Source organism: Lonchura striata, chromosome 7 (genome assembly GCF_046129695.1).
Source record: "Lonchura striata isolate bLonStr1 chromosome 7, bLonStr1.mat, whole genome shotgun sequence".
Lineage (NCBI taxonomy): Eukaryota > Metazoa > Chordata > Aves > Passeriformes > Estrildidae > Lonchura > Lonchura striata.
Window position 1 is genome coordinate 32,202,076 of NC_134609.1, and position 26,554 is coordinate 32,228,629.

A 26,554-nucleotide genomic window follows, 5' to 3' on the forward strand; every position below is an offset into this window, starting at 1 on the left:
AGAGCTTGTAGGGCCAGCTTTGCTGAGCTGGACTTCCTTAGAGGTCCACTGCAGTTAACTCAGACACCCCTTGCCATGAGTCCGAGGGTTTCCCAGGAGTTTGCAGTCAGAAGGCTTCAGTTTCATACTTTGCTTGGTTCACAGCAGTGTCCCCCTTCCTTTGGGTGTAAGTGATGTTTAGAAGCTGCTAACAGACAACTTAACATGAAAAATCATACGTGGGAATTAGCCACAAGAGTGATCAATAAGTAGTTCTATTCCTGGAGCGGCTGCCAGAGGAATTGGTGAGTGTCCTGTGTGTTACCAAGAGATCATGCCTTTCTGAAGCTTTGTTTTAGTCAAAGAGGTGCCATTTGCTTCAGTTGAGGATGAAATCAGTGCCACATAAGATCTGGTATGTATGATCAGAGTAGACAAATGCACAGTCACTTCTGGATGGAGTTTCAACCTGTAATTTCTTAAGCTTTCTAAGCAGGCTTAGATACCTTCAGTCTCAGCTTTGTTTGTCATTAAAATAATTCCTACTGTTTGTGATGCTGGTGGAAAAAGATTCCACTTCTTTATTTCTTTACTGTGTGAGTTTCATTGATGCTAATAACTATCAAATTAAATCTGCACCTGACCACAAGCAGCTGATGGGACATTCCTTTTAGCCATCCACTGTATCCCTGATAGAGACAATCAATAGGTAAAAATCTATGCAAATGAGCGGAGTTCAAGTGAGGGCTACCCTAAACAGGACTTAAGCTATGCACCCGCCTTTGTGCCAAATTTTTCAGGGTTTTTTCTCCTGTAATGAATACATGTATTTTGTGCATTGGAGCATGGCACAGGGCCTTTTGGATGGCAAGCTCTTCAAGAGAGAGGAAGAGAGTTTTAATCACAAAAGCAGAAACTTCAGTCAGAGGAATGATTCCACACTTTGTTTCATTTATAAATGCTGCATTTTGGCTTTTGTGAAATGCAACCCAAGTCCAATTCAGGACAGCGCTTCAAGGATTCTTTCCATGGGGCTTTTTGAGTCTGAAATAGTGCACATGAAAAGAACAGGAGATTGAACAAAATTTCTTCCAACAGCTAGTCTAAGATTTTTTCCAATCAAGATTCTTTCAGCATATTCCTCTTTGTTGAGCTGTAAGCAGCTTTTAAAATAATGGCATTAGCCTATATTTCAGGGCTTCGCTGGGTGTTTCCAGCTCTGGTGATTAGTTACAAGAAATAGAAATGCCTGTATTGTAACCTTTTAATGGCTGTGGGAGACTTGTAAACTAAGTTGAGATTGAAGCAATTTGTAGATTTCAAAATGAGCTGTAGAGTTCATTGAGAAAGAAAAATGCATCATTGAAATTCATGGTGCCACTTTGGTTTTCTTAGCTGAGATTTATCAGTGAAAGCCATATTGCTTTCCCTTTGCCTTTATTTTAAAGCTCTTCAATACATTGTTTTTAAGGTCCATTTCTTTTACAAGCTTTTCCTTTCAGCTTGCTCAGAGTATTGGGCCCTATGAACATCTGTTTGTGCCTAAAATCAGCCAGGACCTGGACTGTACCCTGCCTCCCTCCTCCCCTTTGTATCCAGAGGCTATTGTTTCCGATTTCATGCTATCAGAGGGGCTGCATGTTTTCCTGTGTGGAGTTGTCAGAGAGATAAAAGCACAGGAGCAGGGTCACATTTCGAGGGATGGGCATGAAAAATTGGTAAAATGTATCTTGAGGGCCACCCACAAGACTTGCCTGAAGAAATTCAGAAGTAGAGAGTAGAATTGTAATTTTGTGCAAATTCCGGGATGGAATAAGCAGTATTGAAGTAAGTGTTAACTGGCAGAAAGAAATCTCTTAGTCAGATTTACATTTGGTTGACTTTTTCCTGTTAGGTAGCTTGAGAACCTCTAGTTGGACTTAGTTACAAAGAAAATACCATCATCTTCATTGCAGTGCCTGCCCACATCCCCTCAGCATGACAGTGAACGGCCAGAAGATTTTAAGCCAAGTGTGTTACACCTTTCAGCCATCGGAGTGCAGTGGGGAAAGGAGAGGCAGTACTGGAGGTTCTGCCTGTCCAACATTTTCAGTACAGAAATTACAGAATCATTAGCTTGTATGATACAAAGGCTGCAAGGAGTACAGTAATGATGATGATGATGAAAGAAAGACAAATTGTGCATCTTAATTAACCTAATGAAGCACATCTTCCAGTAAGGAGGCAGGCTACTGTCCTTGTACCTGTGGCTGTGGTTTATAATGCTGCAAAGCATGGTCAGCCAAAACACACTCTTTCGTCTGCCATGAGTTCCAGAGGTAGCACCCTGCTTTGGAAGAATGCAGAGTGCTTCATGTGGTGGCAGGAGTACAGAAGAGCCCCTTCCCCACCTGCAGGAAGAGCTGGCAGGTGTCTTACAGGTGCTCTCTGAAAGCACCAAACAGCCAGGAAAGAGTTGTGCCTGTCCCTAGCTCAGTGTCAGCAGAACTAAAACAGTGCCGTGCTAGTTTGGTTTATGATCTTAACTCTTCACTTAGGTCTCTACCAGGTTTGAATTAAAGAAAATGGTTTAACAGTACTGCTTTAGGTCAGGCATCCACCCATATAGTTACTTTTGTTTTAGAAGTTTGTAATGAAGATTTTGTTAAAGCACATGATGAGAAAACAAATGAAATACGTAAGTTGTATTTTTTCCAAGGCAACTGATAGATAAGGGATGCCAAGCAAGGTGTTATCTTGCTGCCATATGGCTTCTGAATTACTAAATTATAAATGTGATACAAATCAGCCCAATACTGGAATTTTAAGGAGATTTATTTTTTCTGTCATTTTTTCCAAAGAGAAGTTAATTATTTTTTCTTAAATGCATAAATTGTTTGCAATTTAATATGACAAACTAAATACATATTCTGAGTTGTGCTGAATTCAGCAGCATTTTTAGCTATGGAAATTCAGCAGGGGAACACTAATATGCAGACTCTTTTCCATTTTGCTAATATAGTAAAAAAATGCTAAATATGCTTTGATTATTGCTGAATTTATATCCTTTATGGTAGTATTTCTGGATATTAATTTGTTCATAAATAGATATAGAAGAAAGCAAAAACATTGCAAAGTGTGTAACAGTTGTGTAGGTGAGTTTAAAGAAGACCACTCAGTGAGTACTTTTCACTTAGTAGCACTTGTATTTTAGCTTGCAGTGGCTGTGGTCAGGGCTCTGGGTCCCACAGCAGGAATGGCTGTGGAGGTGACATCCCCTGCTGGCACAGAGGGACCTGCCCTGAGTGCTGGGCCAGGGTCCTGGCAGGTTCCTGTGTGGCCAGGGCTGCCCACGGGTCCTGCCAGCCCCACGGTGCCCTGCCTGTGTGCTCCTGTTCCAGGCAGCAGTGCACACACATCTCAGACCAGGGGTGCACCACCAGCCGTGAGGAGACATCTGGGCAGAAGTCTCACCAGCACAATTCCAGTTTTGAGGGGAAAAGGATATTCTGTTCCCTTCTCAGCATGCTGACCAGCATGTTTTCCTGTCTTTCACCACTTCAAGTACTACTTGAAGATCTTAAACACTGCTGTTAGCATCCATTGCTGGTCTTAATGGGTATAAATTCTTTTTAAAATCACAACTTTCTTATACCAGCAGTTTTCTTTGGCATACTTGTCTAATTTTGGATGGGCTAAAGAATTTACTTTGTCTAGCTATGTCTCAAAAGGGAAAAGAAGAAAGGCTAGAGTAAAAATTAATAGCACATCTTAAAATATGTTACAACATCTCCCTTTTTTCTGACTAAAAGTGAGTTAAAAAGGCCTCTCTAGAGGAAATAAAGAAGTTATTACAACTTCACTATTTTGTAGAGTATGAAAAAGCTTTCTGTATGTTAAACAGTCTTGTGGACATCTGGCATGATTGGTTTTAATCTGCTGACTAAAAAGTCAGGATTAAATCTTGCTTTACACCTCTTTGTATTGCGGTCAGTAAAGTGACAGAGCTGCCCTGAAACAATGGCACTACTTATTCCACCCAATATGCCATGTGGTAGATCACCCCCTTTTTCAGCACCACTTCTCTGCAAAGACAATGAAGCATCTGGTGGGGTTTTCCTGTGTGCAGGATATTTTTTGTCAGTAATTTCACTCAGCCCCTCTGCTTAGCTCTCCCTCGGTGCTACTTTTTGAGATGGGGTTTGCCAAATCCAGTGGCAAGAGGTCAGTAGGCCAAAGTGATGAATTTTTATGTGCCTGTTCCTTGTGTTTCTGCTCAGTCATGATTCTTTGCGCGCTGCACTGCCTCTGAAAGGGAGCCACAGTGAGCAATTTGTCCTCCCAGGCTGGGGAGAATGGGGAGGCAGATGAGTTAAAGCAGCGTGTATGACTGCGGACAGAGCTGTGCACAAATGTTTTCTGATGGCAGAACAGAATCCTCCTGTCACTATTCAGCGCGAGAGGGGCTTGGGAGATTTGTAGCCTGTTGGCTTTGGATCAAGTGACAAATGAATTTAACTGCACTTAAAGATACAGCAGAAAGAATAGCACTTCACAAGCCAGCCCCAGCTGCGAGCTCTAAAATGATGCTGCATTAACTCTTCGGTACTCACGTGTCTCACATATTTGAATCTTCGTGTGCATAACGAAAAGAATTTCATTTTTATTTCTGGAACTCTGTAGAATACACTTCCTGGTTGTCTGGCCCTGTCAGGTCCCATCCCCTCTGGGGGGGTCTTTGTTGGTCTTTGTTACAAGCAGGAGGACACTGGTTGTCTCATTCCTGGCAGAGCTTTCTGTCCTCACTCAGTGATGCCCTCAGTGATGGGGTCGAATGAGCCAGGGATCAGCATTCCCTGCAGGGTTAAATCCCTTGGAATCCCCAGCCAGTGCTGTGAAGTTGCTGTTCCTCCAAGTCGTTCTCTCTCTGATCAGCTGTGCCCCTAGCTGGCCAAGGGCTGTTGGTCCCGAGCCTTGAACCTGTCAGTGGACACTGTGTCCTGAGGTCCTGAACATTGCTGTACTGCACAGCACTTGGCTCTCACACCATCACAAACCAAGCCAGAGGAACTCAGAGCCCCATTACCAGGGTGGTGAATAGAGGCAGTACATAGAGCATGCTACCCTGTTTCCTCTCTCCACACTGACTGTTCTACCCCACAGTGGTTTGTAGGTGATGTCACTCTTCTTTGAGTGTGTACACATGCTGATCTGTCAGTCCATCTTAGCTTTCATCAAGGAGAATATAGCAGACGTTGGGTACCCGCCTTGCACGTTATTTTACAAAAATATCCTTCATTCATTTCATCCAAAAATATTTCTTTTAATGTGTGAATATGGCCTCTTGGAAATGGGTGAGCTCCATGATGTCCTGGGTCTTGTTGAAGAAGCAGCAGCCTGCTGGTGGGCAGTGTGCTGGGGACAGCCAGCAGCTGGGCTGTGGCCAGGGCACTGCAGCAGCCAGGCACCTGCACGACCACAGGGCTGGGAGAGGGGCAGTTCAGCAATCCCCCCTTGTGGCTCTCAGAGCTGTCTGAATATAACTAGCTATAAAGGATTATCTGAACTTATGGGCTGTTGGATTCATTCCATTTCAAAAGTGAGTAAAGCAGCAAATGATGGTGATTCAAACAGGGAGCTTGACAATGAAAAATGAATGAGATATGGCAGGATAAAAAGGAGTTGAGTCAAAGAGGCTGGACAAACAAAACAACAGGAAAAATACAGTAAAGAAATGGTTCACGTGCTGCATCAGGAAGACATCAGCTGGTCAGCAAAGTTTTAGTCTCACTATAGCACCATGCAGCATGTTTCAGTTATCAACACAGTGAATTTTGCATTCCCAACTTGTTCAGGACTGGAAACCAGATGCAGTGACCTCAAGATTGCTTTTCTGTCACATTTGTTTCCTTAAATAGTAAAGTTAACTTGGAGTGGTTTTTTTTTTCCCATAGATAGAAAACAGTGGAAGAACATGAACATCTCTTCCACTTTGCTGTACATGCTTATGACCATTGGATGAGCTGGAGGGCATTCATCCATTCTGGGGGGCACATGTCCATCCTGCAGGGCACATGTCCATCCCACCCTTGTGCTTAGGCCTAGCAAGAGTCCAAGCTTGAGCTGCTGGCAGCCCACAACACACCTGTGCCTCATGCAAGTCACTGACCTGTTCCACATCTCAAATCCCATCTTTGTTAAGGGACTAAGGATATTTTTCTGGTTTGCATAATAGGAAGTAGAAAAAAGTTTTTTATTTCTTTGTTATTTCTGAGTTTGTGATTAAAAGTACTCAGTGCCTATCTCAGGATATCTAGATTTTAGGTACATACATAATTTGATTTCAGAATTGCCCAACACTGTTTTGAAAGTCAGCTCCTAATTATACCTGCTGCTGAGAGTCTACTATGTGGGAGCCAAAGGGTCACACTCTCCAAAGGTTAAGCCTTGAACTTGAGCTGTGTCACACCATTGATCTTGTAAAAAACTCCCCATTATTTTAAAGGGCAAACTCCTGAATTTACTCCATTTGGCAGTGCTGGTTGGAAGTCTTTCTGGGCTTGCTGTTGGTTCTGAGGTCAGGTGGGAGCCTGGAGCACTCCCATGAGCTGGCCGTGCCCGGGCTGTGCTGTGCCAGGATGTGTGCTCCCTGCAAGGCTTGAGAGTGAAGCTGCCAGACTCCAGACACTGCAGAAACCAGTGCTGGGAGTCAAGAAGCACAAAATAATTTTCTTAGCCATTGGCTTAGATTTTGCTACTTGGGGTTACTGCTCCCATGTTTCATTTCTTGTGGCCGTAAGAAACCATGAAATTTGGAGGCAGCAGAAACACAAACACCATCAGTGCACACACAGGCAGATGTTACCACGCAAAGCAAAGGCATTTGCAAGGTACACAGGAGCAGATGGGGTTCACAGCCTGTTTAGCTTTTAGAATGAAAAGAAATAGAGGTTCCTATTCTGCAAGCTTAGCTATAAAGAGAGAAACTGCCTCTTATTCCGTTCCTCCTGCATTCAAGAGAGCAGGGGATTTTATGTTTCTCTGCAGAAACAGATTTACATCACAGATTCTGTGTGCTTCACCAAAGTCTTTGCTGAACAGAAACAATACATCCAGTCCTCTGCTTGGTCAGCTGGAGTGGAAGAGTGTAAGTGCTCTGAAGGTTTCCAACAAGGAATTTCTCAAACTGGCATTGCTGCATGGCCAAAGCAGAAAAAATAACAGAAGATAAGTAACAGAACATCTGAGTAGATCTGAAGAGGATCACACCTTATGGAACAAGACATACATACTGCATTTATGCAGAGAATTTCTTCAGGAACTGTTGGACTGTCCCAGTTTCTGTAATTAAGAAAAAGCAAATGTTTCTCTTAGAATGGGAACTCAGGGCTACTTGACATCAAGTAGTAATACAAAATTATTTAGAAGGATGGACAGCAAGAGGGAAGGGATTTTTCTGGCAGATTGCTTCCAAGTTTCAGATCTTGTTGTGCTGTGGGTTTATCTGGATCTGATCAAAGTCCTGATTGCATATTAGTGATGCCTGATGTCAGCAAGTGAATTTAAACTGAGGCCTTAAAAAGTGAGCAGGGGAGCCTTTTACCTTTGTCCACAGAGACCCTTCACAGTTCCATGTCCTGATTCACACAGGTGAATTGTTTGTGAATCACTGTGTAGATACTTTGCTGAACTCAGGCTTGAGATCATAGTCAAGAAAATGAAACAGGAGAATGCAAAAAGATGTGCAACTTGACCAGAGAGACAGAAAGAGAAAATAAGAAGGTAATCAGCATTCAGGGGAATATGGAAAAGGGAGTTTTAGCCTGATCTGAAATCTTGGAGAATCTGAGAGGCAGAGACCTTTTGGAATTAATTCAGATTCTTTTCTGAAGAAGAGAATCTAAAAGAGAGCCATAATTGCCACCAGCTGTTGGCACAGAGCAAAGCTGCTGAGGCAGAGGCCACAGGCAGGGACCTCAGGGCTCTCTCCAGACCTGGAGACGGGCAGGCTGTGCCACCAACTCGTGGCACTGAGCTGGCCACTGGCACTGGGCCAGCTGTTCCAGCTGTGAGCCAGCCACGCCAGTGCCCGTCCCTGCCCGGGCCACGGTCTGCAGCAGCATGCTGCGGTAAGCCTGGCCTGCTGCCTGCTGAGCCAGCACGCACAGGAGCCACAGCCAGTGCCGTGGGGTGACTGCAGGAGCCGGGTGGTGCTTTGGGCAGTGCCAGGGTGGGGGAGCCGCCCTGGCCGCAGGCGGGTGCCCAGGTACGCTGCAGCTACAGCGGCCCTGCTGCCACCTGGACTATCGGGTCACTCAGCACAGTGCCTGGAAAGTAAACAAGAGGGGTTTGGCATTGCCTGGTGACATGCTGTGGTAACTTTGTCATGAATTATCTCCGTTTCTGGACAAGAAAATGCATTTTACAATTAACCTAGTGCTGCTGTGAAATTGAGACCAAAGGAAGGCGAGTTGTTTCCAGCAGGGATCATCTGTTTTAGGGAGACAGGAGATCTCTGGGACAATGGGAGCATGAGGATAGTATTTTAGTGCTGATTTTTTGGTCACAGACACCACCTGAAGAAGCATTTTAAGATATCCCAGAATATCCCTGTGCCACAGTTCAGCAGGGGGGCTGTGTGGAGGGGACAGATCCCAGGCAGCTCCTGGGCCAGGCACTCACAGGTGGGATTGGTGCTTCTTGAACCAGCCCGTGAGGTTAAATGGGTACAGGCAGCAGGGTCACGTCAGTGGCAGGGATGTGCCCTCGGAAGGGCACATAAGCAGTGCTGCAGGGCAGGAGCCTCTGCTGCCACCCAGTTCCACCACCGCTGCCCACGCTGGATATGAGCTGACTCCTCTGGGAACATCCAAAGAGAAAGTAATTTTATTGGTACTTTGTGTGGATTCTCATTAATACTTGTTTGTGTTTGTTCTTTATTCAGCTAACACTTACGTCACTGCTGAGTTCAGTTCCTGCTGCTGGAAAGTGTAGTAGCTGTTCTGGGATATTATTGCTATTTGCACACAGTTAAAGTTAACACAAGGTAATATATAGTCTAAAGAATATTTTTTTCAATAGAAGTTTATGTCATCTCAGATAGGGTTTGGTTCCTGTACCCTGGAGATTGAGCCCTGGGATGCCCTTGATTTTTGCATTAGCTGTGAAGCCAAAAACCTCTGTGGCTGTGAAAAATTGGCTATAATAAGCCTCCATTTCAATGGGAAAGTGCAGTTTAAAAAGCACGGTGTTATCTGTCCTGTAGCTAAATGTACAGCTTTCATTGACTCAGAAAGTTACATGTAACTTTGTTTTTCTCACTTGCAAATTTTAATACTCTGATGTAATTTGATTTGGGGAATTCACTGCTGTTGTATTCCCAGTATCCAGGAAATCATGTCATCTCCTCAAAGGTAAGGAGGAGCCCAAACAAGACAGATGCTTCTGTTATTCCTAAAGTAGCAATTTTTTTACCTCACTGATTATTTCAAATACAATTTATGTCCAGATTATAATAATATTTTTAAAAATATTATCCTAGTTTAATGAGTGTCAGATTGATTTTGGGTCTTGAGCACCATTTCAGAAGTACTCACTTTCATAATTAGATGATACATGTATGTCTGTCTTTTCTGTCATTCCAGAATCCACAGAGTATTTAACTGGAAAAAAAAAAAAGTATCTTAAATTTAGTTGATTTGGTTGTTCATGTGGTCAAGACCTTATTTCACTGAGCTCCTGTCAGGAATCTTCAGACTCTGCACTTCTCTCCTAGCACTCAGCCACGAGCACATCTGTGTCAATCTATGCAGCTTGCTGCAAATTCCAGTGGCAGCTATTGCTGAATTTTTTTAATTGTAAAGGAACAATGTATATATTCTATTTTATCTTCATTTTTTTTTTAGAAGAATTAAAAGTAATAATAAGTCCTAAGTAGAGTAATAATGCACATCTTTAACATCAGTGGACAGATGCAATAGGACAGGCGGAGTCTGTGCGTGGTTAAATACTCCCTTTTGGAGGGTTTCCCTCCCACCCCCTAAAAATTGTTTAGGGACTTACAAGCATGTAATAGCTCACACATCAGGAGGTGGATTCAGAGCCTAAAGGATGTTCAGAAAGCGAGAGTGTGGAATCAGTGAAAAATCAGCTTCAGTTTCCAGCCAAGCAGGAAGCAGCAGTGCAGTCCACAGCTGCTCACAGTGTTCCCATATAAACATGATATAAAGTGTGTTTTGTAGACTGTTGTGTGTTTTATGTATGTAACAATTGTTTTAATGCCTGTATCCCTATTTACTCTAAGTATGAAGAAATGCAGTCAAACACTTTGATTTGTGGTGTTTATGGGGGAGCAGAAGGTGCGTTATGCTGTAAATCAACAGTGTAATTCTGAGAATTACCGAGTCTAGAAGTTCCAGATTTGTCTCTTGTAGATATAAAAAACATTTCCTCCTAGCTTTGTGTAGCAGGATGTTGTTATTACATTCTAAGGCCGTTGTCAGGAAAGTTGTTACTATGTTTTGCAATTCAGTACACTTAAGTTATCACAAAGGGCTATTTCCAAAGTTCTACAAAGCATCTACCCGTGTATAGCATGGGAAAACAGGAATGAGATATGACTGTGTTTGCTAGCTGGCTACTGAGCTCTATCTCAGCTCTGAATACAGCCCTCCTGCAAGCTTTTTAACCAAATCTTGTTTCAAAAAAAAAAAAAAAAAAAAAAAAAAAAAAAAAAAAAAAAAAGTTATGTAGAGTTATGATATTTGATTTCACCTCTTCTGTCCTTGTAAAAATATACCTTTGAGGGAATACCCAGCAAGGAAGGGTGAATTTTCATAGCATTTTTATTTTCTTTGCTAGCAACAAAAAATCCCCTTCATAAGCAGGCTTGTCTAAAAAGGCACATGGTCCTGAAAGTTTTCTGCTTGGGTGACTACGACTGTGCAGAAATTGAAAGGAGGAGGAAAGAAGGAGTGCCTCCAGCTTGTATAAGAAATGAACCTTTGCCCAATCACTTTTGTCTGTGAATAAGGTAACTTTTTGTGTGTGTGAAATTTGAAAGCAATAAGGTATGTGGGTCCTTTCTCTGTATTGGTTCTCAAGAGTCGATCGCAGGGTTTTTCTTTTGGAGCCAGCCTGACGTTATGAGATAAAGCAGCTCAGGGAAAAAAATGTTCTCAAGCAGATGCCTTTAAGAGACAGAAATCATGAATTTGTTGAATTGCAACCACTCTGGGGGTGGCTACAATGACTTTTTGACAGTGACAGTAACTCTGCCGTGTCTTTTCGAGCCCTTCTTTGGCCCATTCACTCTGGAAAGCTGCTTAAGCGCACTTAAGCGCATTAGCATTTGGATGCTCGGGGACCGTATTGACCCTCATTTGGAAAGTTTAAATGAGTGAAAGATGGAGCGATTTGTTAGAGCTTTAGAAACCAGCTTTAGAGAGCTGCGGGTTTTCCGCTCTGGTTTGTTCGGGTGCTTGTTCTAATCTGGTGTGCTTTTTGAAGGGACCAGACTGATTTGTGACACATGAGCCCAAAGCCTCTTTTTTTGGGCTTGACCCGATTATCTGATCTGTGCTCTGCATGTCAATGGCCCGCGTGGAGGGAGCGAGGTTGGGATGCTCGCTGCTGGGAATGGCTCGCTGCTGGATTACCTCCCTGGCTCCCGCGGGCACGGGCGGCGCCGCGGCTGCGGGGACAGGTGAGACCCGCGGGTGAGCACGCCGCTCCTCGTCCCGGGCAGGGCGGCGCTTCTCCGGCGTCTCGCCGCTCTTCTCCCGAGCCTTCACAAGCCACCCGAAAGTCCTGCGGAGTGCTCGCAGAGCAGCCCGTGCCTGTGCGACCAGCGCTCCTTCTGCCAGTGGAACCTGCGGGTGTGCGGAGTGTTCTGGGGTAAACCCACAGTTAGATGGATGTGGCGCCGCTTTTGGGGAGGGAGGAAACGGTCAGGAAAAGTTTGTCAGAAATGGACATCGTTTTTTTCAGTGAGATGGGGAATCAACACCTGTTTCATTCACAAACTTGTAAGAAAAATAACAGATTTGTGGGTTTTTACCAAATCCCATTCAAGTTACTTGCTAAAAATGAAAACACTCAGCTTGCTGCTTTTTATTTCTACTGTGCCAATAGGCAAGGACCTTTATCAAGGATCAAATCTTTATCAATTGGGAGCAACATGTCCATTGGCAGATTGTTCCCGTTCTGGCACTGAGATCCTCAGCTGAGATCTTAATTATTTGGAAGCAGATGGATTTTTGCTTAAATACATGTTTGGCATGAATTCTGCCTTCAGAAGAAGGCAAGAATGGGGAAAGGAGAAGTGAGTTCATGGTGTTGTGTCTAGTAGACAACTGCACCTCTGATAATGAATCCAAATATAAGTTTTTCTGTCTGTGAGAGATAGAAGCATGTAGTAGGATGTGAAAATCTATACCACAGAACATATTTATTTTACAAATTGACATTATACAAAATGAAAACCTTTTGTCTGGTTATTAGGAAAAGAAATTGGGTGAGCAGAGCAGGGAAATCACCTCATTGCCTCTCCTTGACTCAGTTACTTTCTTTAACAGAAAACACTTTCCTTAAGAGCCTCTAGGAAAAGAAGGTTTCATTCAGAAGGACGGTCTTTGCCATATCCATATCCACGGCTGTGCACAGATCCTGTCAGCAGTGTGCCTCAGCAGCAGCCATGGATGCTCAGTTGCCTCCCAGGTGTGGGGACACATCTGTGCCTTTGAACAATGCCTAGTTTGAACAATTTCCTCAATTCCGCTTTCTGCCTTTTTCTTTGTGGCTCCCAGCAGTCAGGCAGAGGGTAGCTCTGCACAACAGCCAGCAGCCTTGCCCAGGCAGGGATGCTGCAGAGCACTCAGTGAAATGTGCCCAGTTAAGATGAAGATGCCTCCATTTCAAAGCACTTCACATACTTAAAGCTTCGCTAACTGCTTTGCTAAAAGCTCTAGATTTTTACCTATTGGCATGCAGGGGAGCCAACCCTTTGAGCAGCCCGTTTCATGTTATTCCCCACTACCTGTGGAACTGGGTCCCAGCCAGGCCAGTGGCCAGTCCATCAAGGCCCAACACATTCGTGGAAATTCATACTGTGCTCAATATAATGTTGTTCATCTGTGTTCATCTGTGCCTGATAAAATGTTGGTTCATAATATGTTTTAGGCACTCAGTCCTCAGAAAATCTAGGGACACGGTCTCTCTTAGTTAAAAGAGGGAATTTGCTATGCAAAGTAAACTGTGAAAATTGCCATCAGATTGTGTAAGCATTTCTCCAACTTGCAAAATGTACTTGTAACATGAATTTACAGGGCAGATGTTTTTGCAAACAAGGATTAACTCACAGAACTGTAGTGTCAATGTGGTTAGCAGCTCTTAAGAACCAGCACAAAACCTGGTTATTATCTGTAAGCAGTGGTTTGGAGGATATTTGCAAATAATGTGTGATACAGCATACAGTGATACCTGTGAAAGAACCTGTCTACATGGTACAAGCTGAATGACTATTTGCCTTTCCTGATTGATATTTTCTTGATATTGCCTGTTTCTCTTCAAGTGGTAATTCAGTTTATTGTTTCAAGTCCATCATAAGTGGAAGTGACTTAAATTAGCAATGCTTTGTATTTTGACCTACAGCAAATTATAGTTGATGGAGGGCATTGAAGATACATCTATTCATAATGTTCAGTTAAATCAGGTCTTCTGTTGCATATAAGCTTATTTCCCTTTTTCCCCTTATGTTTTTCTTAGACACTATGTGCAAAGGCCACAATGCAGACCATCCGGGCAGCTGACACAAATGAAGTAGTCAAGCTAATATTTCGTGAATCTGATAATGACCGAAAGGTAAACAACTTAATGCCCTTGGCACCCCTATGTAAATAGAAACAGTGTTGAATGTTCACTTTCCTTTCTACAAAGCATGAATATAGTTGTTCCAAACTGATAATGTAAAGGGAGGGGAGAATATAGATTGTCACACCTAATGCTCAGTTAATTGGATCTGTTTAAGTGATTGCCAGCCAAGCAAATGGGCAAGCTGACAAGGGGCTTTGGACATGTGGAAATGTGTGGTTTTAAAGGACTGCATGTCTCTGAAAGGGTCACTGCCAGCAACTGGGTGTTGAGTTGCTGAGTCTAAGAGCTTTGCTGACCTTTCTCCCTATTTTTTTATTTAGGTTATGCTGCAATTAGAAAAGAAGCTCTTTGACTATTTTAATCAAGATGTATTTAGAGACAACAATGGCACTGCGGTAAGTTCATTGCTAAACCCTTTCAAAGAAGTTGGGAATTCACATACAAATTGCATTTCTCTAACCAGCCCTTTATGCTTACCACCCCTCCTGTCTGCAGAATGAGAAGAGATAGTTCAACCAACACAATAACTGTTCCAGATTTCCTCACCACTTAGCCAGTTATTTTGTGTACAGATTCTTAACTTTGGCATGTTTACCTTCTTTTTTATAAAAAGATATTGTAAATTGAATGTACACAACAATTCATTTTTCTCATCTGTCCTCTAGTCTGCATTTCTTCAAGCACCCCGTTTTTCTTCCTAGCTCCTCATTGTGCATCACACAGTAACTTAGGAAAAGCCCTTAAAGGCAAAGTCCTTCTGAAAATACCTGTGTCTTCTAACTGTACAAAAATATACTCGAAACACAAGAGTAAACAGAATAGCAATCTCAAGCTCTGCAGCAGACTGTCACTATGTGGCATACAGGGCTTCCCAAGAGGATTAAGCAGACAGGGGACACTATCACTCTGATTTGTAATAAGGACTGTGATTTTTCTGTGGAGAGGGGCATTGTATTTTCTTTAATGTGATTTTATTTCAAGTGGTGGCCACTTCATTTTGGAAAAGCTGTGTATCACAGCTTGCAGCTTTCTCCATTTCATCCAGGGTTCTTGGGAGTTATGTATCCTAGGGAACACATAAAGGGCCCTGGTCCCCAGCTCCCAGTTTAGCTGCACTCTACCCGTCCTGCAGTGTGCCTGCTCACAGGGCACATTGCTGCTTGCTGCCTGGGATGGGTTGTGCACAGGATCCATGGCTCTCCACCCCTCTCCTCTTGTCCCCTGCCTACAGCTCATTCTCTCACTGTTCACAGAGAGCCAGGCTGTTGGAGGGCTCTCTGCAGGGCCCTAGGACATGGAGAGCAGCTGAAGCCCTGGTGCCCTCTCTGATTTTAAGTTGGCTTCACCTGGGAGATTGATTCCATGTGAGAATCTGAGATTTCACTCATTCACTGAGGTCAGAAGAGTTTGATGAGTAAGACCCATGAGGGGGTCTGAAGATCTGATTCCCAGTCCCTGCTGCTGTCTCACAGCATGGCTCATGTGGCCTGTGTGCTCACTACGAGAGGTGCTTCTGTGGTACCTTCAAATGCAGTCACTGTCAGATCAGTTTGGGTTCTTTGGTTTCAATTTACAAGGTGAATGCCTAATGTTTCTTTCACTGATGGTTTGCAGTTTTGGGGACATTTAATTCAAAGTAATAAGTCTCCTCCCAATTCCTTTCCCCATATTAATCGCATTCCTGTCTCAGATTTTTCTTCTAAGCATATAATTATAGTAATTTTTCCAGTGTTTTTTTTTTGAACAACTGACAAAGTATTTGTCATTTGTGTTTTCCCCCAGTGCATTCCTGAAGCTGTGTAAAGCTGTTCTTGGTGCTTGTTTGCCTTGTCCTAGTGGTATTTTGGATGGCTGCTGCTTGATTTGCATACAGGGCTGTGGGGTGTGAAGGTACAGGCAGAATCCCTCTTAAACACATTCCATTTCAAAATCAGTAGTCATTTCTTTCATGCATCAAGAAGTGGGAAATCTTCCAGATCAAACATGGAAGAAAGAGATAAACGATATAATGAGCCATTGGAGATAATCTAATCTTCATGGTCTAGTTAAACACGCAGCACCATGATCACTAAAAACAAACTACCTATCTAAAACGATAAATGTCTCTGTGCCGAATTCAACCCAAAAAATCCATCGCATCCTTCATCAACCGCCGGTCTTGTACCGGCCTGACAGAAATTTAATTCAAGCTGGCTCCTGAAAATAATTATTGTATTTTAAGAGTAGTAATCATTGGTCGGGACATGATTGAATGTGTCCATGCCTATTGACTTTTTCTATGATTTATAGCTTTGTGCAGTCGATATTCCCATCGAAATTGTATAATTAATTATAAGTGGGGCTGTCAGGTCTGCAGGATGGAGTGCCCTGATGAGTATTTGGGAAGATTAAATTTTCCTTAGCTGTACCAATGCAAGGCTTGGGAATTTTCACAGCACTGGGGCTGTTGGATAAAGATGTTTTCTGTGTGTTTAGCAACTGCTTTAGCTCAAAATCCATTGATTTTTCAGAGGGTATTTTTTTATCAGTGCCGTGTCTCTTCAGTAGCATTGGAATGTATACAGATGTGACAAGACCTGACAAATATTTATTATCAACAGGCTACTTTTTCATTGTCCTTACACAGTTATTCTTTCCTTTTTACGTTGTAATCAACAAAAAGAATCATAATATATATTTATAAAAGTGATTTTTTAATGAAAAATCTGATATAGATACAAATCACCTGTTTAATAGAAATTCCGTTTGAAATGCATACTTGTAATCTGTTGGGTCTAATTTTCCCAAACCAATCTGTAGTTTATTCAGACTTAGCTGTAGCTTATTCCAAAGTTAGCTTAGCAATTACCTATATTGATTACCCCAGAGTGCAATGACTGCTCTGTATCATTGTATTTCAGAAAGAACACCCAGATTTACCCAGTTCTGTGGTGATAGGAAAAAAGATAAAGTCTATTGGAAAACAGCTGTTGCAATAATGCAGAAGTGTTTTATTATTTAATTCCTATGTTCTGAATTGTACGTTGGAGTTGTGGTCCATCCAACAGAGCAGAGTGTGAGTCCATAACCACTCAGAGCTGTCCTGTGTGGGTGTGTGGGGAGGGTGTTGCAAGGGAGCACCGAGAGGGGTGGGCAGGAGGGGGTGCAGCATGCAGAGTTCCACCTTGGCATCACACAGTTGTTGTTTTCAGTCAGCAAAAGCTCAGCATTTCTGACCTGGATGGTCGCACACAGCCAGACTGTGCTGATTGGTTCTGTGGTGTCATCCTGCTCTGGGGCTTGCCCATGGGTGCTGGAAAAGGACAAATGAGGCTTCTCAGTTTGGAGTGGTGGACAAATGAAGGTTCTCATTTTGGAGTGGTGGACAAATGAGGGTTTTCACACCTTCCCAGAGGCAGCAGCCCCTGACTGGTAGCCCCCACTGTGGTTTTGCTTCCCTTCTGCCCAGTAGGTGCAGAGAGTGCCCTGGAGCCCTGCATGGATTTCCCATGGGGTCTGTGGGGCTGCCCACGCTGCTGAGCTCACACTGGCTCACTAGCATGTCGTTCAAACAAAACACAGGTGTAGCTTCAGATTTCCAGCCCTTAAGTGATAAAAATCAGCCATGCCGCTGCTTCCAGAAGAGGGGCAGGGGGTTCTTGAATAAACCTAACTTTTTTGCAGATGCTTTAATTGTTTGTGATAGATCAGGCTCTAAGTGTTGGCTTTTTTTTCAAAAGGAGTTCCCTGTTAATTTCAAAACAATCAAAAGAAAAGCAAGCCAAGAGTAATTATGTAATGAAAAAAATATTATCAGGTTATTGACTTATACTAAAGAACCACAAGCTAAATTGTATTTCTTCAGTAGTCAATTAAATAAATATATAGTAAGAATGTAAAAAGCCTGTAATGACTACAGAGGAACAATTTAATCATCAGGAATCATTTTATAATCTTTAACTGCAATTAGAGGTGAGGAATGGTACCTACATTCCTGTCCTTTCTATGATCTGTATTAAAGAATCAATCCAGGTGGAAGCTAATGCACTGTTCTTAGGATTTGGACCACAACTATGTAGTAAAAGTGATCAGTGAATTAATTGCCTTAGGAGTCCAACCTGATGATATTCCTGCTAAGATCATGATCTCTTTTTCCTATTGATCTTTGGGGAAGCTGGTGACTAATAGGCTGTGCTTGCTCTGGTGGTCCTGCATCCTGCTGTCCCTGCTGGTCCTGGTCCTGCTGCCCAGCCCCACAGACCCCTACCTGCCACAGAAACACAGAGCCTGTGTCCATCCACAGATGGACAGTTTGGGCTGCTCAGGGCAGAAGGATTACTCCAAGGGCGCTGCTGCACACATCTTCAGGATTACCAGAGGGTTCAGAGGGCCCTGGAGGTGTACCAGCATTCATGCCAAACCAGAGCCAAGAGTGTTATGCTGAAAGGCCCAGTGATTCCAAACCTGGATTTTCATGGAATGGAAGTGTTTCTATTTGTTACTTTAATTGTGCAGCAGCTCTCTTGGTACAGAGGACAAACAGTGAACTCTTATGCAGAGTATGTTCTGACTCAGTTTCCCTTCACAGAATAAATTCTCTTTATTCTGTGTGTGTTCAGCCTCAACTGATATGGTATGAGAAGAAAATTATAATGTGCTTTAAGTACGGATTGAGTTAAAGGTCTTGTTTTTCCTCTGAGAAGTGGTGATTTAAAGTGATGTGTTATCATGCTACTTAACCTAGAGATGTTATTGCAAACAGTACAGGCAAACATACTTTTAAATTTTCAGCAATACATTTGGGCGGGAATGGGTGTATTCCCAAGAAATCCTGAAATGATACACAAATTGAGCAGAATTATATAGTCTGTAAGGGACCTCTATTAAGATTTTTGTGAGAATATTTATGCTTATGAAGATTAAAGATCTGGCGTCACTGAAAATATATTAATCAACAGACAAGATATAGCACAATGCACTCTTCCCAATGGCCTTGGCTCTGACCCTTTTAAAGATAATGGGAATACTGTCCACTAGGAACTAGATTAGGACGATCAAGTACATTTCATCAGGGTATGACTTGAACCATGATCCCAGAGGTGAAAAGGCAGAGGTTTATCCACTGAGCCAACCAGCCCCTGTCCAGATAAAATCTTGAATATGATGTATAAGGGCAAATTAGGATAGAGAAAGGAAATTGATTGCTTAGGACCATTGCTACCTCAGACTAGTCATAAGGAAATTCTGCCTATCCTGAAACTACTTCCTTTATTGAAGATAGCCTTCTGAGATGCCTGACTTTCATAAAGTATTAATAGGAAAATAGCTTCATGCTCTGAGTCTTTATTCAGAAGCAGCATTCCTGTGTTTAGAATTGCATTTGCTTAAATGAGCCATTAGTTGATATGCCACTGGATGAACTGCAAAATGAGAAATGACAGAGACAGAAAATGTTACAAATAAATTGTTCTCACTAGCAAAACATAAATGTAAATCCAGATTGTGCAAACAAGTCAGTCCAGATGTGTTGGGTTAGCTGTTTATTGCAAGCTTCAAATAGATGAATAATTCTGGTGTAAAATTTGTTCCTAGCACAAAGTTACAAATATTATTTCATTACCTTTTCCCCCGTTCTGTTCTATACAGCTGCTGTACGGACTAAGGATAATTCAAGTGTACTGTGATATATTTATTTTTTTTAGGCATTGGATTTTGTTTAAGTCTAGTCCTAAGAGAAGGTTCAGCATCTGTATTTGCACTCTGTAATCCAGCCTGTAGTATGATCTGCTAATGTGCTTTGGCCCTTTTTAACCTGTGTGACATGGAAGAGAATATCCAGGGAGGCAATGTTTGCAGCTGCATTCCAGTCCCCAAGTTTATGGATCTCACTGTCATCCCTTAGAGTTAACATTTGTGCACACAACACCATACCAAAGCTTCCACATCTTGCCTGAAGTCTCTAGTAAGCCAAATAAAAATAGAAAGGTTCTAAACTGTTTTTTCACCATCCCTCTGCAGTAGCTCAGTCCTCTTGTGCTCTCCACGTACCCCTGATCACCTCCCAGATGAATGTCTGCATGCACAAAAGATTGCACAGAGAAAAGCAAATACTAAGTTTAACTTGAAAAGTTGTACTTGAGGACACTTTCATACAAAAGGCACAGCTAGAGACGAGAGTGGGGTACCCAACTGCAAGGATGGAGAGATGGGTTCTGGTCCCGGTCTGTGTATTCTTGTTACACAGGTGTGGGAGGCACGGACTGCAGTCCTCTCTCTGCTGCTCCCAGAGCAGCCTCCAGCAGCCCCACAAAGGAGGGCATGGATTTGAATCCCTGCTGGAAGAGCAGCACCTCAGTGTTAGGTGTCTGGAGGTTCCCAGTGACCTCGGGAGATGCCTGACTCTCTGTGAGGTTGGCATGGGGATTGATTGGAGCTCCCCACACCCCTTGGGGGCACACCCAGCATTGATATGCCTCTGTGGTCCTGCTGTTCCCCAAAACACTCATGCCAGCCAAGCCTCAGGGAATCTTCAATCCACAGTGGGAGTTTTGCCAGGTAAGAAACATTTCTAGTCATTCTTCAAGGAAATTCCAATTTAACCACTTTACAAGTAATACTAAAACTGTATTCTCCATATTTCATGATTTTGCCAAACTGCAGCTCACAAGTAACTATGTAACAGGATAGTGTATGGTGGTTTGGACTCCCAAGTGGGACAAACTAATGTTTCACAGTAACAGATATATTAAATTTAATTAAATAATCCATTGAGTGTGTCATATTTGCAAGTAGGATATTCCTGTTTAAAGTTGTTCAGTTTTAAAGACAGCATCCACTCAGTCATTCCTGACATTTTGAAGGAGCTTTGTCACAAGTTGTTGTGCACAGTGTATGAATTATTACAATAATATTAAGTGTCTGTCCCAGCAAAGTTGTGAAAATGGCAGTTTGCATGAATACCTTTTTCCAGAGTCAACTTTGTTTTAATTCGAAGTAAGCACTGGAATCCCAGGAGAGTGAGCAGCAAAATCCAATTTTCCCATCCGAAAATGGAAAGCGTGTGTTCAGCTGTGAGCAGCTGGTAGTCACAGGGCACAGCCACTGGCCTGTGGGCCACACTGCCCTCACAGCAGGCTGTGTACTGGCGAGCAGATCCCGTCTGCTGGAGGCGTTGGCTGCACACAGGGGGATGGGGCTGGAGGCGCTGTGGCACCTCCGGGGCTCCAGGCTCCGCTGGGACAGGGCAGCTGAGGGATGGGATGCAGGTCACTGCTGCAGGGCAGCGTTTGGGCAAGGAGCCGATGAGGTGTGGAAGGAGCTTCTGTGGTCAGCAGAAAGTTCCCTGCTGCTGCACGAGTGGAAGCCCAGGCTTAATCTGTTTCAGTGCTTTTGGCTTCTTCACTAGTTTGTCCTTTCCATATACTCCAGTCTTCTCATTGAGAACTAATTTCCTAAGCAGTACAACAGGTTCTGATTTCTGATGTTTTTTTCAAGTAACAGAAGTCTCAGGATAAGATCTGGATTCTCTGCTGTGTGTTGCAGAACAGAGGGGTGGCTGAGCCCTTGGAACTGTTAGCAGGTGTTTGTCTGACAGCTTATCCATACCAGTCATGTCAGCCCTCAGTGCCACTAGCCGGGCATCACTGTGCCTCACCCCCCTAATGCTGAGAACAATCTCTTTGGTGTCATTTCTCTGTGGCCATAGATCCCCATTTCTCTGTGTGCCATAGATCCACATTTGTGTGGGTGTTTGTGATTTGACAACACTGCCATTCAGGATATATTTATATGTGCAGAAATATAATATTATACAAAAACAACATAAGTGGTAAATTTATATTCAATGATTTGGGGTTTTTTTTTCTGTGAAACATGATTTTAAAGACTGGCAATGAGAGAAAGAAGATTAAGATTCAAAATATGTAGTAATAGGTAATTTTACATAGTCTTTGTTAGAGAAAGAAGTCGCTTTCAATCCGGCAGGCTTATGTACAGCATTTTCATGGATAAGTGGGAAGGATCAGCATTTCCACGGGCCTTTACCTGAAGTCAGTAGACTGCTGAATCAGTTTCTAAATAATTTGCTGGGACTGGAAAAATGTATAAAATTACTGTCTTTCCAAAGTCTCTTGGAAAAAAACGTGCTCCACAAGACTGGCAGAGGAGGTTATAGTGAGCGGGGTCCACATGTTTTGATTCTCTGAGGTCACTTCTGTATGCTCATCTCCTCTTTTTGGTCTGAAACTTCATTTCCCTTTCACAGCTGTGAATTCTCTTGTGGGCCCTGCAGATGGATTTGATAAATGCTGCTAATATCACCTCCTGATCTACCAGTGCTCTGACTTTGGTCTGTAGGTCTTGATGAGTAATTGCCGTTGTTCTACTCCAATGACTGAATTAAGTTGCCCTGTTTGAAGGGGTTCATACGTGTATGATTTTAGCCAAGGTGGCCCACTGCAGTGTACCCAATAGATGCTGACCTTTTAACAGTGCTTCGTTGCTTTAAATTGAAGCAAGCAGAGCCTCAGTTTCTGCAACTGCCTAAACTGTTTTATAACCCTTTGACTACGGTGAAGATGCATAATGTAGGAAATTAGAATTTTGTGCATTACTTTCTCCTCCATCCCAGCACATAAATGCATGTTACATTGCTGCCAAGAAAAAGGGAGCAAAAAGTGAGACTATCTTCGGCAGGTTTTACAGAATACACAGCACCTTAGAAAACCAGCAGTTCTGATAATTCCCCTAGGAGGTGATGGGCACTGCATTTGACACAGCCATCAGTCCTGAATGCTTTTATTTCTCCTCAAAATAAATAGGAAATATCCTTTGCTGCAAATGCAGTTATTCCTACACATACTGCTGGCTGCATTCCCAGCACTGTGGGGTCACAGTGGCTCACAGGTCACAATGGCTCACAGGTAGTAGCTAACTATTGATACATTACATGGATGGATGGATGGATGGATGGATGGATGGATGGATGGATGGATGGATGGATGGTATTTTCATTCAGGTGTTCATCAAACATTCCTGTTGGGCTGGTCACTGGACATTGTAGAGCAAACATCTTGTAATATCATCAGCTCTGTGTTGGAGCAATAAAACGTAGACCCTGCATCATCTTCACTTTTATTTAGGTATAAATATGTGGCATTCACATAAGTACATTGGTGAAACTTAATTTGGAGGAAAAAAAAACAGTCTTCTGAAAACTGCCTATGACATATAATTCTGGAGTGATCTGCCAGTCACAACATTTTAAAATCTCTGTGTAATTGTTTGAATTACCACAGCATGTCATGTAACACCTTAAAGATTTGGTTCTTAAAGATGATCTTATTATGAATAAATTAAATAGAACAATATACTGATTTCTGGCATTTGAACTTATTTTTTTTTATTTTTAAGACATTTAGAGTGACAGACATACTCATGTTTCCTGTTCCAGCAATGATATTATTCACAGTGCTGATTGGTGTACAGTATGAAATGAGTGAGCAGCTTGTGGTGAAATTGCCATGAAAGGAGTATGTTCTAGGTTCTAGGTGGGTTTTTTTAAAGACAATGTTAGATGCTTTAAAAGTAAAGGCATTCCCCTGTGAAATTCTGACTGCTCCTCAGTATCATCTTGCCCGTGTTAATTTTCATTCATTTTCTGTGATGCCAGGTTGCTCCAGGCACCCATGTATCTATAAAGCAGATGGAATTGACTGATGCCCATGTCAGTCCCTGTGCCTTCTCTTAACCAAAGTTGCTTTCAGGGCAAATGACATTTGTAATTGTTTGTGACAAGGCTTAATGAACACCTTGCATTTGCATCAAAATTTTTTTCATTTTGAGATTACAAGCTTAAATGAGAATGCAAGTGGTTTTCACACCAAAAAATAACAGTTAAAACACGGTCTTCTACTGAAAAGGATAATTGCAGTTTTCTCAAAATGCACAGTTCAGTTTTCACACATCATCTCTTCCGTTCCTATCTTCACTGCCTGCAGTGCTGCTAGGTAAACACTGAGAGGTTGTGGGGGGTTCCCACTGCTCAGCCCTGAGCACACAGGTAACCTGTCCTTGCCCTCACAAGTGAGCAGGTGTCTGCACACTGTGTTTGAACAGAAGGCTACAGGTCCTGTTACACTGTCACTTAATAACTAGGAAAAATAATTTATAAAAGTGCATTATTATTTAATATATAGCAGGAAATAAAAGTACTTGCAAATAATCCAGTAAAAATATTTGGCTGTTTTATATGGCAGGATGAATTCTTCACCATGAGCATTCCCTAAATCCTTCTAGGCACCTAGCTGGGCTTTGGCTTCAGGTTGAAGCTGTACCTTTACCTGGGGAAACTTGGGAAACTGACAGCACAGTACACAATGCTGTCTTGTTTCTGTTATGTGCCACCAGTGCCAGCAGCTCATCTGCATAGCACAGACACTGCATACACAACTGCAGCAAACAAATACAGCAGAAACTTCTGTGGATGATAATGCACATCCAAACGCTTAGTTCTCTTAACCCCAGGCCTCACTGAGTTTGCAGATATCATCATAGCTAGAACAATCTGAATGTGTAAAATTTTGAAAATGTGAATTGGTGTGAGAGGACAATGCATCTATTGAACTTTGCCAACCCTTGGGATGCCATGAGTAATTTATACCATTGTGTTCTGTGGAGCATTGTTCTTTCATTCAGTGCTCACAGTTTAACACTTCAGAAACAGCCTTTCTCCTGACACCTCCCCTTCCCTGCTCTGAGCTGTTTACTTGGAACAGTGTGAAACATGTATAGACATAGATTTCAATTAATAGTTTTAACTGGCTATGGGAACTTGTTTTCCTATCCCGGATTCATGTAAGGTGGCTGATACCTCTGAGGTGGAGATGCGTGGAGCAGGAAAGGGATGGTAACATATGTTTTCATAGCCAGTGTGTATGCATTGTGGCTACCAATCTGTTCTGCTTACTGAAAAACAGAAGCAGAGCCTGGAAACATTCATGGTGATGGAAACATCCATTTATTCTTCAAGGGCATTGAGACTGCTTCAATTAGATCAGTGTTGGACCAGCCCAACACTTTTAGTACTGAGTACATTATTAGATACATACTGTAAGTTTCCACACAGATATTTCAAAATATTTATCTAAACATTCTCAGGCTTTTAATCAGATGTTAAAAGAAGCACAAATTGTAGCAGTTGTTAGTATTGCAGAATCTTTTCAGCATACTGTCAGAGAGTTTGGTGTCAAATGAACTAAAGTAGGGAAAGGTGCCCATCACCTGGCATCTTCATATAAAGATACCTACATATGGCAGGAGAGCCTGGAGAGAGCTGGGTGAGCTGTGGAGAGGCAAGTAATCAGCAGTGCAGGTGGTTCAGGTAGCTGCTTTTCACACAGATAATTAATGTGTACAAGTAGCTGCTAATTGCACATTTCAGGAATGATTTATGAGGTGACAGAGGGGAAAGGGGGACACGATCTAATTTCTTTGGGAACCTCTGTCATTCATACAATGGTATCAGCACAGCTGTGAGATGGGACATGATTAATGAACGGTGGGCAAACACCGCCATGGCGCGGGACAGTGCCGGGACGCTCGTCAGAACAGCAAGTGGCCCTCAGAGCCAGGGCCAGCACCATGGGGATGGGCTTTTGTCTTTAGCTTGCAGTTCCCTGGGACATCGGGCTGCACCCCAGCTGGGTTCTGGAGTAAGATCATTTGTGTCCCTCAGAACAGTTACGGGTTTAATGGGGACAATTATTACTGAGTTGTGAGTGGGTTCGTGTTTATGAACAACGACTGTGGATATTTATTCTCTCTGTAGAGGTCATGGGGAAAACAAATGTGGCCGGGGCTAATATTTATACAGGACATTAAATCTGTTAAACACCTGCTTCTGCTGCTCTGTCTTGGTTGCTGCCTGGGAACACCCTTTACCTACTGTCACACATCCCTCTGTCTGCTGTCTGCCAAGCACCGTCCAGAGCAGGTGGACAGGAACTCGGCTTTGCTTGACAAGAGTGATGTGCACACTGTGATTGTTGTACCTGCTTATCTGCACTAAAGATAATACAGAGTAGTATGATGCATTTCAGTGACATTCTCATGGGCTGGTTAGCATATCTGCTGTTCTTTCTTAATGCTAGTCTGGTTAATCTCTGAAGAGACTGCTAACGAAATTTCAAGAAATGCAGCCTTCTTGCGGTGTAAGTGCACTTACAGGGCAGTGCTGTGAAGAGCCAGTGTTACAACTTCCACTGAGAAAAAGGAATGTTTTCAACATTTCTCAAGGCACTGTTTATGTGTCAAAATAGTCCAGACAGTTTTGTTCTGTGTTATAAAAACTATTCTGTGAAGGCTATACCTCAAGCTGTGTGTGATCATAGTTTCCTTTTATGTAATATACTATTTTTAAATTGCTTCAGTTCAACATTAATGAGTGAAAGCATTTATTTCTATCTTTTATAGCTTTTAGAATTTGACAGAGAGCTGTCAGTCTTTAAAGACAGATTGTATGAACTGGACATCTCATTTCCTCCCAGGTAAGATTCACATATAATCCATTTATTTAACTTGCTACAACATAATTATTACTTGCACTGTTGCTAAAATGTGAATGTTCCCATATTTATTGCAGAAATTATGATCTCTGTTCCTTTCGTGATTGTTTATTCTCCCCACATCTCCTCTATCACTAATAAACCACATGCCAGTAGTGCTTCATAGCTCATCATTTGGGTTC

The 26,554-nt window shown here is 42.6% G+C and overlaps 1 protein-coding gene across 1 annotated transcript in view; it reads left to right on the forward strand.

The window, feature by feature from the left end:
* The window catches only part of INPP5A (inositol polyphosphate-5-phosphatase A), a 58,325-nt gene that overhangs the window by 14,493 nt on the left and 17,278 nt on the right, over window positions 1-26,554 (forward strand). The window contains exons 2-4 of the mRNA XM_077784767.1: window positions 13,723-13,818; window positions 14,151-14,225; window positions 26,281-26,354. Coding sequence (XP_077640893.1) covers window positions 13,723-13,818; window positions 14,151-14,225; window positions 26,281-26,354 — 245 coding nt within the window. The remainder of the gene's footprint in view (window positions 1-13,722; window positions 13,819-14,150; window positions 14,226-26,280; window positions 26,355-26,554) is intronic.